The following is a 15,834-nucleotide window of genomic DNA, read 5'->3' as shown; positions in this document are numbered from 1 at the left end:
TGTTATCTCAGAAAATTGATATGTTGGAAAATTATAGGAGGCGAAACAACATAAAAATAGTGGGCCTGAAGGAGGGTGAAGAAGGCACAGACATGAAGGAATTTATAAAAGGATGGAGCCCGAAGGTCCTGGGAATGACAGAAATGCAGGAAGAAATGGAAATCGAGAGGGCACACAGAGCATTAGCTCCGAAACCACAGGCACCAAGATCCATCTTAGTAAAATTTTTGAGATATACAAGAGAAAACCACAAAAACCAAGATCCATCTTAGTAAAATTTTTGAGATATACAACAAGAGAAAATATACTGGAACGGGAAAGAAATAAAGTTAGAGAAGATAATAAACCATTGGAATACAAGGGTCAAAATTTTTTTTTTTAACCCAGACATAAGTTTTGAACTCTTAAAGAAGAGGAAGGAGTTTAATACAGCGAAATCGATTTTATGGAAAAAAGGTTATAAATACATATAAGACATCCAGCCCTGCTTAAAATATTTATACCTGGGGAGCAAAACAGACTGTTCTCGGATCCAGAGAAAGTGCAAAAATTTGCAGAACGTTTGTAGGACAGGAGAAGAGATGAAGAGATGGAACAAGAATGAAGAACGGAGATAAAGTATATATAAAGATGTAAAAACAATGTATATGTAAAGAACTAAAGAGGGAAAAGAGAGGGAAAGGAGGAAAAAAAGAGAGCTTTGTTATATTTGTTTAAAAAAAGTGTTTTCTGGAGAGGGCTGCGAAGAGGGGGAATAACCGTCACTGCAAAATCAGTTGACGCTGCGAACAAGATCGCATTCCAAATGAAAAGGGGAGTTGTGGTTGCCCAGCAAGGGATATGGGGCAACTCAGAGAGGGGGGGAACTTTTGGGGTTACAGTATTAAGGTAATAAGAGAAAACTAAGAGATGAAAATGGGGAAAAGGGGGATGGAGGTGGCAAAGAGGTGTATGCAAGATATAAGATGGCCATGTTGAACTATATGACTATAAACATTAATGGAATATATCACCAAATTAAAAGGAAGAGGCTACTAAATTTATTGAAGAAGGAAAAAATAGATATAGCATTTATGCAGAAAACGCATCTAACTGAAGCGGAACATAGCAAACTAAAGAGAGACTGGGTAGGACACGTAATGGCAGCATCCTATAATTCAAAAGCTAAAGGTGTAGCCACATTAGTTAACAAAAATGTACCATTCAAAACAGAGGAGGAAATAATAGACCGGCAGGGAGGTATGCAATGATAAAGTGTCAGATATAATCAGAATTTTGGAATTTGCTCCATATATATGCGCCTAACGAGGAGGATCAAACGTTTATGCAGGACATTTTTTTGAAGATTGCAGACACACAAGGAAATATATTGATAGGAGGGGATTTTAACCTTAATTTGGACCCAATGTTGGATAAAACTGGACAAAAGACAAGTAAAAAGAATAAAGTAGCCAAATTTATGGTTAAATCAATGCAGGAAATGAAACTTCTGGATATATGGAGGAGACAACACCCAAGAGAGAAGGAATTTTCATATTATTCGAGTAGGCACAAAATTTACTCAAGGATTGATATGTTTTTGTTGTCAGCCCATATTCAAGGGAGAGTTAGGAAAACTGAGTATAAAGCTAGACCACTATCAGATTATTCACCCCTATTACTAGCAATAGAACTGGAGGACATCCCACCAAGAACATATAGATAGAGGTTAAACTCCATGCTACTTAAAAGATAGGAATTTAGGGAGTTTATTGAACGCCAAATTAAAACATATTTTGAAATAAACACAGGATCAGTGAAAGACAAATTTATATTATGGGACGCAATGAAAGCCTTCATTAGAGGGCAGATAATAAGTTATGTGACTAAGATGAAAAAGGATTACAATCGGGAAATAGAGCAGTTGGAAAGGGACATAGTAAGTACAGAAAAGGAATTAGTGGAAAGGGATGATAACGAAAAGGAGAGAATTGGCAGACAAAAAAATTAATTACAAAACATTACAAACGTACAAGGTGGAGAAGAACATAATGAAAACAAAGCAAAAGTATTACGAACTGGGAGAAAAAACACACAAAATATTAGCCTGATAACTTAAAACAGAACAAGCTAAAAGAACGATACTGGCATCAAGGAAAAAGGACAAACAAATTACATATAATCCAACAGAGATTAATGAAAATTTTAAGGAATTTTATGAACAATTGTATCAAACTGAGGACAAGGGGAAAGATGATAAAATAGAGGAATTTCTAGCTAAAACTGAACTGACAAAATTGCAAGAAGAAGAACAAAACAAACTAATAAAACCATTTGAAATAGAGGAAATACAGGATATATTAAAAAAGCTGCCGAACAATAAAACACCAGGAGAGGATGGATTTCCAATAGAATTTTATAAAACATTTAAAGAGTTATTAATTCCTCCTCTCCTGGAAGTAATGAACCAGAGAGAAGAAACACAAAACTTGCCAGATTCATGCAAGACAGAAATAATTACAGTAATACCAAAGACGGGGAAGGATCCATTAACACCACCATCATATAGACCAATAACTCTACTTAACTCAGACTACAAGATAATAGCGAAATTATTAGCTAACAGATTGGCCGATTGTGTACCTAAAATAGTAAAACAAGATCAAACTGGATTTATTAAGAAAAGACGAACAGCGGATAATGTCTGCAAACTTATTAATCTAATCCACGCAGTTCAAGGAAATAAGAAACCAACAGCGGCTGTTGCTCTAGACGGAGAGTAGAGTGGAATTACTTATTTAATCTACCAGAAAAATATATAAATTGGATTAAAGCATTGTATGGCGAAGGTAACAGTAAATGAATATGTATCGGGTCACTTTAAATTAAGTAGGTCAACTGGACAGGGATGTCCACTCTCCCCCTCATTGTTCCCCTTAGCAATAAAACCTTTGGCAGAACTGATAAGAACAGAAAATAAAATAAAAGGGATAAAAATAAAGGAGGAGGAGTATAAAATCAGCTTATTTGCAGATGACATCAGAGTATACCTAACAGAACCAGAGATATCAATAAAAGAATTACATAAGAAATTGAAGGAATATGGAGAAATATCGGGGTACAAGATCAACGCAAATAAAAGTGAAGTGATGCCAATGAGTAACGCAGATTATACAGAATTTAAAAAAGAATCACCATTTAAATGGCAAACACAAACAATCTGATTCCTAGGGATCAAGTTAGATAATAACTTAAGCCACTTGTACAAAATAAATTATCAGCCACTAATAAAGAAATTGCACGAAGACTTAGAACATTGGAAAGAATTATCGCTAACGTTGATAGGGAGGGTAAACTGAATTAAAATGAATGTGTTCCCAAGGATACAATACTTATTTCAAACGTTACCAATTCCTTTAATAGAAAAATTCTTTAATGAACTAAAGAGAATAAGGAAATTCTTGTGGAAAGGGAGGAAACCAGGGGTAGCGTTAGATAAATTAACAGAGAGGTATAACCAAGGTAGTTTGATGTTACCAAATTTTAGAAATTATTATAGAGCCGCACAATTAAGGTATTTATCTGATTTTTAACAGACAAGGGAAAAACCAGACTGGACTAAGATAGAACTAGATAAAATAGGGGAGAAGGTTCTGGAACATATACTTCATAAGTGGGATGAAAAGCTGGTGCAATACTCACCAGTACTGCATCATTTAATTAATACATGGAAGAAGATCCACTTAGAAAGGAAAAAAAAACAAATTATCAAATTCCAAAATTACTATTGACGCAAAATCCACTTATCCCTTTTACAATAGACAACCTTTCCTTTAGAGAATGGGAGAGAAAAGAATCAAAAGAATAGAAAACTGTTTTTTGGGAAATAATTTATTAACATTTGAACACTTGAAGTACAAATACGGAATAACTCATGGTACAATGTTTGGATATCATCAATTGAAAGCTTATTTAAAGGATAAATTGGGAAACAGCTTGAGATTACCTGAAGGAAGCAGCTTCGAATATGTGATTACAGACACAATGATAATTAAAAGATTTATAACCAACATGTACATTAAGCTCCAAGATAAGGAAAATGAAATAAACTATAAATCTAAGCAGAAGTGGGAAAAAGATTTAAACATAAAAATAAAAAATGAAGTATGGGAAAAGTTATGTTCTGGAACTATGAAGAATACAATAAACACAAGGTTACGCATGATACAGTATAATTGGTTACACAGGGTATGTATCACTCCTCAAAAATTAAAAAAAATGGGATTCAACATTATCAGATAGATGTTTTCGCTGCAAGAAGGAAATGGGAACAACATTACATGCAACTTGGGCAGGTATGAAAGTGAATACGTTTTGGGAAGAACTAAATCAGATGGTAATAAAAAATAACATACCAAAAAAAACTAGAGATTTTTCTTTTAAGTAACATAAGAAGTAGAGAATTAGGCCTAAATTGGATAAAATGCAAAAAAATTCATTATGATAGCCTTAGCAGTAGCAAACAAATGTATATTATCAACTTGGAAAATGGAAATAAAAAAATGTATTCCATTGGAAAAAATAACATATAATTTTTTAAAAATAGTCACAATGTACAAACAAATTTGGGAACCATACATGGAACATATCAGAGAGAGCTTGCCTACGACCTCCATCCCCTAAAATGAGAATGAAAATGATAAGACAAAACTACTAGATTCAGTGTATAATAAATAATGATGCATTTTTCTTGTTTATTTTCCTTTGTGTGAAGATATTATTTTATAGTTTTATTGTATTGTATATGTTGAATGTTTATGGGTTTTGGAGGAGGGTGAGTAGAGGGGAGGGAGGGAAAGGGGAAATAAAAGGGAGAAAAGACCACTGTCTAAATTTAATGAGAAATGTTTGTACATATTTTGGTTGATATGGTTCATAGTGCGAAAAATAAAAAAAATATTAAAAAAAAAGGAATGTCCAGCGATATCACAGGTCAAGAACACTTTACTGAATTCCTCATAAATATGAATATTTCATCATCTTACCTATGGACGTGAAGAATTCTGCCCGTGTTTGCCACACATAGCAACAGTTTGCCCACAAAAGAGTTAGAGCTAAGTATCTCATGTTCAAGATGCGTAGAAGATTCCTAAAGAAATGAAACAACAGTTTTTGTTATTTAGGTAATCATTGTTCAGCTTGGCAAAACACCCAGTATTTTCCACATGGATCAAGTGACAGCTCAGTCTAGGACAGGTGACAAGTCAAGTCTTGTAATTCTGCTGATAGAGTTCTCCCAGGTCTTTAAGAAACACCAGGCTATCTTAACAAGTTTCAAGGCTCCTTTCATTGCCACATAACAACACAAAAATGTTACATACATTATATACTTCAATTTTTGTCTGCTGCAAGCCAAACGTGAGCATTGTCCGGCAGCCCCAACAATATGCGAGATACCACACCAATTTAGTTGTTTACCAAAAGCCATATATCTGATGAGCAGCACAAAAAAGTGTTTATACTTTTTGAAAAATGTCTCAAAATCAGAAGAGACATTAAAGTTGGTGGCTTCAAAAATCCTTGGGACATTGCAAACTTTACGGCAGAGTTAGAGCGAGAATTGGTTGGGAACAATTGTGGCCAATCTTCTAAGTTCCCAACCAGAACTTTGTCCCCAGGGATTTTTCCCTCAAGAGATTTTTATTTCCCTTAGCATATTCATCTTGGAATAAAATTTAACCAAATGACACGAATCATACCACACTCAAAATTTGTCGACCATGAGATTTCCTCACCCATCAACTGAGAGTTAAAGTTAATCCTGAATGTCGACATCTGCACAACAGCATCTCAAGCCTGTTCTACTCATCTGGAAAAGAACATTTATTTACAAACTTGAAGATTTTACCAATATTTTAAAAGCAAGAAAGGAGCAGATACAGGAATTTGAAAATAAAAATGGAAAATACAGAACCACACATCAAGTCATTTCTGGATAGAGGAACAGTCAACATTTCAGATTGATGATCTTTCATCAGACCTTCGTGTTTTCTCTGCACAGGTGCTACACAGTCCCTACGAGCATTTCCAGCATTTTAAACTTTTTAGTTCAGGTCCTGCCAACCAGTTCTTCCTATAACCATGCCACTTAAAGGGCTAATTCTGCATTCTGATATCTTGGCTGAAATCGGTGACGGCAAATGTGACCTCAATTGTCTAGATGGCTTTGCTTTGTTCATGATCAGTCACAGCTTCCAGGCTACAACTCAACCGTACCTTATGCTGTGCAGATGACCAGTACATTTTTGAGGGTTGTAGAACTACAGTACAACTCCGATTATACATCAGATTCTCTGAAATCCTCATTTATCCAAAAATTTGTTAAAATCCAGCTGAAACCCCTCCACCATCAGACTCCTCAACAACAAACTCAATCAGGGACTCATTTATTTGTGCACTTTATTGATTTTCTTTTGTTCTCTCTGTATCACACAGTTTGTTTATATTTGTTATCTGTTTACAGTTCTTTATTTGTTTACATGTTTACGATGTGTAGTTTATTTTTGCACTACCAATTAGTGGTGATTTTGGTGTGCCCACAGAAAAAAAGGATCCTCAGGGTTGTATGTGATGTCATGTATGTACTCTGACAATAAATCTGAAATCTAATTGCTCACAAAACATCTTGTTATATAGAACAATATGCAAACTTTCATGCTTTAAGATTCCTTATTTTCATTATACACAAAATTGGTTTTCCTTTGTTTGCCCTATAGGTTAGCACGGCTGGTGAAACATGATCATCTTCAAATCCACCTCTGTATGTAAGGAATTTATATGTTCTCTCCATGACTGTGGATTTCCTACGGGCCCTCTGGTTTCCTCCCACCCTCCAAAACGTATGGTGTTGTAGGTTAATTTGGTGGCACAGGGTTGTGAGTCAGAAGGGCTGCATGTCTAATTTTTTTAAATTAAAAGGCATAGAAAAAGCTGTCACTCATTCAGCATTCAAATCCATACAAGAGAGAGGAGCGCAGCGTTGTCACCTCAGAGGCTGAATATCCGTGGTTCCCAATGCTGCTACATTCTGCGCTGTAACAACCTCCATAATCACACAGATTCCTGTTTGTTCCAGCATGAATCTGATCCAGAGGCATTCAAGTCACCGCCTCGCTCGCCAGAAGCTGACGACACCCAAGGTCCTTCAGGAGCCCACCTGACCATTAGCACCCTCACGGATCCCAGCCCAGATACCCAGTCCCCACCAGCCTGTCTCCAACAGTCCACAGCCTAGTGACAGTCCTTCAGCCTGACTGATCTGCTGCTTTGGTCTCCTGCCCTTCTCGGCAAGGTGGTGTCTCCCACGCTGGTGCTATGTGCCGGTCCCCTGCTCGTCGGAAGCCCGCAACCCCGAGTTCAGGCTGCTGAGTGTGCATACCACATTCCTGAAATACTTTCCTGGATTTCAGCTTCCGGAACTTTACAAATATTTCCTTTTACTTTTTGACCAAATTTACAACAGCCCTCATGACATAGACGCTGTCCAATCTTTCCCTACGCTCTCATTTTCCCACATCCCATGAGGGTCCTTTGCTCTGGACTGTTTCCCGTTTCTTTCCATAAACACTGCTCAACTTGTTGGCAGTTTCCAGTACTTTATTCTTTTAATAACATTTATTTGTGTAACCCAACAGATTAACTTTCTTTCATCTTCTGTCACCATTTATTTAAACAGTTAAGAACATGCGCCAACAGCCAGCTAGAGAGGTGAAAAACTTGCCTGACAATCTACCCAGTAGAGGGAGTTGAGAAAGAACTTCTCACAGGAATCATCACAGGTTTACTTGGCCAAGTTATTTTATTACTGACAGATTGGGATGAAAACACTGAGGCAAAAGAGATGGTGCAAGTGCTACAACCAAAGCGTCAGCAGACTTTGTTTGTCTAGATCACACATGTCAAACTCTGGCCCGCAGGCCAAATTTGGCCTGTGATATAATTTGGCCCGCAAGATCATATTAAATATATATTAGAGTTAGCCCTCTGGCCGCCGCGCCAGTATAGCGCATGCACACTGAAGGTGAAAATGAAGATGCCGGAGGTGTGGAGGGATCTCAGAGTCCCGAATCCCGTGGATCGGAGCGCCGCACTCAGCCCGCCCGGCTCCCGGACACACAGACGCGGCTGGAGTTGGGGACCATCCTCGCTGGGTCTGCGCTTCAGCAGCGACGCCCGACCGAACGTCTCGTTGGCGATGCCTTCTCCCTCGCTCCATGCGCGGCGGACCCTGCCTACCGCTCCTTTTGTTGGAGATGAGCCCGGCGCCGTGAGATCGCAGTTTAATCCCTTTCCAACCATGGGAGGGGGGTGGGAGCAACGCGCTCTTCTCAGCCAATTCCTCCACCGCCCCGGACGCCGGCATTTCAACGGGGGGTTCGGGTGCCTTCATCAGGCGACCGACCTGTTGGTCCAAGACAAGGGGAGAGCATACAAACTCCACACAGACAGCACCTGAACTCGGGTGAACGTGGAGCTGCGACCCCACATTCCACATCAGGACTGTGTGTAAGATTGGGAGCAGTGAGACAGAAGCTTATTTTGTTCCTGTGATTTAAGCCTTTCTTGGGGTGGGGGGGGGGGGGTCCTTCTCTGACCACTTGCCTAACAATTAACTTAATCAGATGTGGAGTTACCACAATACAACAGTTCTCAACCTTTTTCTTTCCACTCGCGTCCCTGTGCCATTGGTGCTCTGTGATTAGTAAGGGATTGCTTAAGGTGGTCTGTGGGTGGAAAGAAAATGTTTGAAGACCACTGCTTTAATCATCCCTCATTGACTCATCATGTGCACGGTTTCAGAGCTCCAAAGGAAATGGGCCAATGACAATGACAATGAAAGAGTTTATCCAAAACTATTATTAAACATTTATTTTAATAAGAAAAAGTTTAACATTACATATGTTGAAAGAAGAGAAAACATGCAGATGTTGTTGAAAAATTTCAATAAATATTTTGTTCGGCCCTCGACTTAGTCCAAGTTTTTAATTTTGGTCCTCCGTGAATTTGAGTTTGACACCCCTGGTCTAGATGATAGAATCGGAATTGATAGTGAGATGGAACCATTGCCTGGTACATTGAGAGCGGCCATTCGCAACAGGGTCCTACAGCCACTCCCAGGGACTATGTTTTCACCTCTCAGAACGTATTTTTTTTTAAAAAGTATGAGAGGAGTACTGAAAGAAACAAAACTTAACAGCTCTTGGTATTCCTTGATGAAGGGCTCAGGCCTGAACCTATGGTTATGCATCTTTATCTTTGCTATATAAAGTACATTGGTTGACCTGCTGAGTTTCTCCAGCATCATGCTTTTACTTGACTGCATCACAGGGATGGGGATCCATTAACTTTGAGCAGAGTCCTAAGGGGGGCAGAACTGTGGTGATAGGTTTCCTTCCCTCATTGTATGTACTTATCATTGTCGGTTGTATATATGGAGCTGGCCCGCCCACAGATGACTCATACCCTATGACTCCTCCCCCATGGTCCTGGGCCATAAAGGTCAAGCCATTCCTATCCTGGGATCTGGGCCAGCAAGGTCCTTCTGTGTATTAAAGCCTATCGTTTCCTCAGCTTATCTCGGTGGTTACTGGTAGTGCCCTACAATAACCAAAATAGGTTGAGAAAGGCTGAGCTAAGATCTCTAATGAAGTCGATGATTGGGTGAACAAGCAATTTTCCATCAAGTATTTCACTTACTGAGTCTCTGCTATACAGTCACGCAGAACCAGGGAGATCATCACTAACCTGCAACCTTTACCTTGCAGCAGATCTTCACATCTTTGTACATAACATTTAACTATTTTGGATGGCATGGTTTGCTTTATATTTCCACAGGACAATTAAAGCAGCAGAGAGAAGGAGAAGATCACTGAGGTCATTCTCCCTCCTCTCTCACCTCCCCCACTGGGATTTATTGGGATCGTTGAGTAAAGAGGGCTCACAAAAATATCAGGGAGGACCCTATCATCCCACACATGGTATCTTCATGCTAGTCCCATTGGAAAAAAAAAAGGATTAGAGCCAGAACGACCAGGCTGAGGAAAAGCATCTTCCCATGGTCAATGGTATTGAATGGACTGTTGAAACCACTCCTTGTGACTCTACTATTAGTAAAATTTATTTTAATATATGTACATATACTGTATGTACTGTGAATATGCATCATTTACCTGTATGAGTGTTAGGTTCGTGCACGTGTTTTGTGCTGTTCTGCGCCACTGAACAGAGAACACTGTGTCGTCGGGTTGTACTGGAAAAAAAAAAAAAATCGGATGACAAAGTTAAACTGAACTTAAATAATTGAACTTTAATTCCTAAATTTGGGTTCTAGACCTAATGAATCTCATTCCACATAGGTGTGGGATATAGCCCAGAAGAAATGCCAATTGCATTCCAAATTGGAGAGATAAACATTTTTTGCCCCAGTTTTGAAAAAAAATCTCAAATTTCTCAGACATCGCAAGGCTGCAGGGAAAGAGCAGAGGAGTGGGTTATAAAGGCCCACTCCAGGCACCTTGTGCCAAATGGTTCAATTTATTGTTTAACTCAGTGGTCCTCAGCCTTTTTCTTTCCACTCACGTCCCACTTTAAGTATTCCCTATGCCATAGGTGCTCTGTGATCAGTAAGGGATTGCTTATGCTGCTATGTGGGTGGAAAGTTTAAAAACTACTGTTTTAATCATACCTAATTGACTCGTTATGGGCACTGCTTCATAACTCCAAAGGAAATGGGCCAATTACAATTTTTCTCAAGCAAAATATTTCAGTAACAATTGGGTCTCAAGCAGTGATTCTCAACCTTCCCTTCCCACTCAATTCCAGTGGTTTTCAACTGTTTTTTCTTTCCACTCACATCCCACCTTAAGCAATCCCTTCCTTATCACGGGGTACCAATGGCATAGAGATTACTTAAAATGGGATGCGAGTGAAAAGAAAAAACAGTTGAAAACCACTGGAACTGTTGCAGAAGACCAGAATGCCACTACTTTTGTCTTAATACAATCAGAATTTATGGTCATGAACGTGTCACGAAATTCGATGTTTTGCGGCAGCAGTGTTGTGCATTACAGGTACAAAGATTGTGATAAATTACATTTCCATAAATACACTATTTGGGGGGGGAAAAAATAAATTAGTGCAAGAGAAGAGAAAAACATGAGGTAGTGTCTCTGATTCAGGCCCCTAAAAATTCCTGCATATTATTCTTCCATCTAAAAAGAGCAGTGGAGAACAGGAAAACTCTATTTATGTCCGCACCCTGTCATCTTGCTCTGTATAGAAGTGCAGACAGTGTGACTTCCAAGCATGCAGTCATTTACTTTTACAATTGCCTTTGAACATATTTTGATGTTTAAATTTAGTTCAGAGCCCCACAACCACTAGTGACTGCAGCTGTAGAACAAAGAACCTACCACCAGTACAATTTAAAACAGACTTATTTCTTCTGGTCACGTTTAAAAAAACCCCAAAAATTCACTTTATTTATTTATTTTAGACATATAGCACAGAAACAGGACATTTCAGCCCAACGAGTCTGTGCTGCCCGATTTACCCCCAATTAATCTATATCCTCAGTATGTTTTTGAACAGGGGGAGGAAATTGGAGCCTCCAGAGAATTTACAACATTCAAATTAGTCTAAATAAACAAACTTTGAAAATGTGTGCCTCTAAAAGCACTCAACTGCTCCCAGTTGTGAACAGGAATCTCAGAGCACAGCCAAATCAACTCGCTGGAGTAATGATGTGAATTCTGGATGTTTGCCTATTCCGAACTTTGCTCAGCCGAACTGCAGCTCCCACTGGTGGTCTGTCTTTTGTAAAGGAAATGGGGGGGAAGACTGTAGTGTTGGACTTGTCAGAATGCAGGACAATTAAATACTCAATACATTTATAGAATCCTTAACAGAAAAAGGAGGCTTGTAGTTTCTCGTCTGTGCCCACCTTTTTGCTCTGACAAGTACAGTATTTCATCCAATGAAGATACCATTCCTTTCGTTTTTGAATATTTAATTTTCTTCCAAGATTTATAGTACATTATTACATTTATGAGTAGTATTTTAAAATTACAGTCTCATATGATTTCCTAATCCCCCCTCCCAAATGTTAACATTAAAAAAAATACCATTCCTCTCTCAAATCTTCACACGTTCCGTTCAAATCCATCAGTGCCAAAGAACTAAACTACTCCATTCTGAACAATGGCCAGCATCACTTCTGAAATCCCTTTAGAGCAGTGGTTCTCAACCTTTTTCTTTCCACTCACATCCCACCTTAAGCAATCCCTATGCCATCAGTGCTCTGTGATTAGTAAGGGATTGCTTAAGGTGGTTTGTGAGTGGGAAGGGAAGGTTGAGAATCACAGCTCAAGACCCAATTGTTACTGAAATATTTTGCTTGAGAAAAATTGTCACTGGCCCATTTCCTTTGGAGTTAGGAAACCCTGCACATAACGAGTACAATTAAAACCGTGGTCTTCAAACTTTTTCTTTCTACCCACATCCCACCTTAAGCAATCCCTTACTAATCACAGAGCACTATTGGTATAGGGATTACTTAAAATAGGATGGGAGTGAAAAGAAATTATACAAAGCAATTGCTCAGATCTATTTGTGTCTCAGTGGTTAATTTCTCCAATCAGGAATCAAGTTGCCTGGATGCAGAATCCAGCATCCAGGGTTCAACTCTCACCACAGCAGCTCCAGAATTTAAATTCCGTTAATAATCTGGTATTTACACAACTGTCCTTGGTAATGAAACCACAAATATAATTTGTCTCAATGCATAATGAATCAATAACCATGGGAAAATACTTTTATTCACTGCAGAAGATGTCCAAACACAGAACGCAGTGACAGAGGTAATAATAAATAATAAATAAAAAGTTATGTAAATCTTGAAAACTCTTTAAAATACTGGATAAAAAAAAATTCTAGAGCTTAATTACTTTGATCAATGTTTGATTCTTTCTTGGAGCTCTTGGCGAGGTAAAGTATCAAGGACGCCATTAGCTCCAGTTACAATAAATATCCTGGTATCTGGTGTGGTGCTACCACTATTTATATAGATCAGTGGTTCTCAACCTTTTTATTTCCACTCACATGCTGCTTTAAGTAATCCCTTAAGGATTACCACATGCTTAAGGTGGTATGTGAGTGGAAAGGGAAGCTTGAGATTCACTGCTCCAGACCCAATTGTTAATGAAATATTTTGCTTGAGAAAAATTGTCATTGGCCCCATTTCCTTTGGAGTTCTGAAACTGTGCACATCACGAGTCAATTAGGTACGACTAAAACAGTGCTTTTCAAACCTTTTCTTTCCACCCACCTACCACCTCAAGCAATCCCTTACTAATCACAGAGCACCGATAGCATAGGGAATACTTAAAGTAGTAGGTGAGTGGAAAGAAAAGGTTGAGGATCACTGATATAGATGTATGTATGTACTGTATGGGCTGGCCCGCCCCCTGTACCTGTGACTCCTCCCTCCTAGATATCCCCATAAGGGTTCCCTCAGTACTGGCCTTGGAACCAGGCCAGCAACATGCAAGCTTCACTGGCCCTTCAAGGTGATTAAATTGTACTACCAATCAACCACACTCAGACAAGAGAATTGTGATTAATAGGCTTTAATCACCTTAAAGTGTCAGCTCAGCTTGCATGTTGCTGGCCTGGTTTCAAGGTAGATACTGAGGGAGGGGTTTGGGCATAACAGCATTTATGGGGATATCTGGGAGGGAGAAGTCACAGGTTCAGGGGGAAGGCCAGCCCATACAGTACATATATTCATAGTGGTAGCACCTATTAATCATGATTCTCTGTCAGATTCTGGATGATTGGTAATACATCCTGTACCTATGGAGATTGGTAGATACCAGATAAGCAAGTTTTCAGGTTGCTTGAGACTTCATGTTGTGTAAATGGAGAACTAATGGAGGCACACCCATTTTAAATTTACATATTTTTTTTACCATTTTCTCTTCCCCAATATTGTTTTTGCCAGTTGCTTGAATTCTGGTTAATAGGGGATTTGACTGTATCAGTAAGATTTACCAGTAGGTTAGGAGTTATTAGGAGACAATGAGTGCAGAGAAAATCAGAACAGAATCCCATCCTGCCCAATCCTAAAATTCAAATTTACTGGGCCAGAACATCACTAACCCCAAACAACTCCTGCAATGTTTGTCACAAACTGATTTTTGAGGTTTAACATGAACAATCTGATACCATGACAACATGGTCTTGGGGTTCATGGTAAAAAGCAGGAAACCATTGCAGATGCATTCTAGTATTAAAAGGCTATAAATTTAACCTTTGACTCAATTCATTGCACTCTTGCCTCGGAGTCAAGTTCTGACTTTAAGCCCCATTTCAGAATTTTTTGTTTCAGAACAGAACTCTTGGGTTGCTGAATGGTGGGAGGATGCCACTTACTGAAGGAGCACAAATTCCTTTCAGCCTAATGCTGCAGTTTTGCTGAGCAACACCAATAACTGGAGGAATTCACCAGGACAGACAGCATCCAGGGAAAGCCAGAGACAGTCAACGATTCGATGGAAACTCCATCAGGATTCGCAAGAACTAGGGGCAAGCCCCAATGTAATGGGGGGAGGAGCATAGGGAGGCAATTGATAGATGAATATAGGTGGAAGAAAGGCACCAAGAGGCAATGGGGGGGGGAATGATTGAGAAAGGCACTACTGAATAAGAGGAAGGGGAGGGTGATGGGCAGGTAGGAAGGGGAAAAGAGAAGGAGGGATGGGGTCAGAGACCTGAGGGAAAATATGAAGATAGGTTGGGGGTGGGGATAGGAGGGCAGGAAAAGAGGTGGTTTCCAGAAATTGGAGGTTGATCGGGATGCCGCCTAGTTGGAGACTGCCACGATGGAATAAATCCGGAGTTATCCCGACATCCCGATCAACATTCATCCCCAAGCTAAATTAAAACTGACCAGCTGGTGTAAATCAGCTCGCAAATCATTGAATATGGCTAGCACTAAACTGGTAGTTGTGACACTTCCAATCCACAGACTCAGAATTGCTGGATTGTAAAACATTGAACTACATCAAAGAGGGACAGTACAAGTCCCTCCCTTGCTTCCCTGAATTTCAACACATGCCTTGACATGAGGAATGTTCTTACAGTCCTAGCAATAAGCATATTCTTGCATAGACTTACTTTAATAATCAAACTTCACTCCCCCTCACTGATTCCAGAACTTAACCAGTGCGCATTTTAAAATTCAAATAGAACAAGCCCCATAGGAAAATATGATTTGCCAAGAGTTACATTTAAGAGCGAGGGATCTGGTCGTAACCAAATATTCACAAGCCAAGTGCTTAGGATTGAAGCTCCCAGTAATCATCTATAACTCCCAGGTGTTTTGTAGCATGTGTAGTGCATTAACCATTTTCTCAGCTGAATCAGTGCATACATTTCCAATAACAACCTTACACAGAGCTGGAATGCACTTATTCTTGACTGAACTTGTTCAGAGGTTGAATGTGTGTCTCGGTCAGGTCGTGACCAAGTTCCATACATACCATTCACTCAATCTAAACTTAAGATAGCCTTTAAAAAACGTCTTTAAAAAGTTTATAAATTGTATTCTTGTTCCGTTATTGTTTTAAAAAAACTACATGGGCAGGACATTTGGTGTAGCAGTTAGCACCACACCTTTACACTGCCAGTGATCAGGATCAGGGTTCAAATCCCACACTGACTGTAAGGAGTTGATATGTTCTCCCCCATGTCTGCATGGGTTTTCCCTGGGGACTCCAGTTTCCTCCTATTGTTCAA

The 15,834-nt window shown here is 39.3% G+C and overlaps 1 protein-coding gene across 11 annotated transcripts in view; it reads right to left on the bottom strand.

The window, feature by feature from the left end:
* The window catches only part of LOC138743180 (prolyl 4-hydroxylase subunit alpha-2-like), a 100,679-nt gene that overhangs the window by 70,304 nt on the left and 14,541 nt on the right, over positions 1-15,834 (bottom strand). For 8 of the 11 annotated variants that reach the window (XM_069898120.1, XM_069898112.1, XM_069898114.1 and 5 more), the window contains exons 2-3: positions 10,209-10,288; positions 5,025-5,128 (exon numbers count right to left, since the gene is read on the bottom strand). In XM_069898120.1, the coding sequence (XP_069754221.1) occupies positions 5,025-5,106 (82 nt within the window). In that variant the 5' untranslated portion in view covers positions 5,107-5,128; positions 10,209-10,288. Of the gene's footprint in view, positions 1-3,681; positions 3,722-5,024; positions 5,129-5,774; positions 5,849-10,208; positions 10,289-15,834 lie in introns of those variants that run through there. The other 3 variants (XM_069898110.1, XM_069898117.1, XM_069898111.1) reach the window with 3 other exon arrangements.

Source organism: Narcine bancroftii, chromosome 9 (genome assembly GCF_036971445.1).
Source record: "Narcine bancroftii isolate sNarBan1 chromosome 9, sNarBan1.hap1, whole genome shotgun sequence".
In the NCBI taxonomy this organism is placed as follows: Eukaryota; Metazoa; Chordata; class Chondrichthyes; order Torpediniformes; family Narcinidae; genus Narcine; species Narcine bancroftii.
This window is presented reverse-complemented; position numbering and strand designations above follow the sequence as displayed.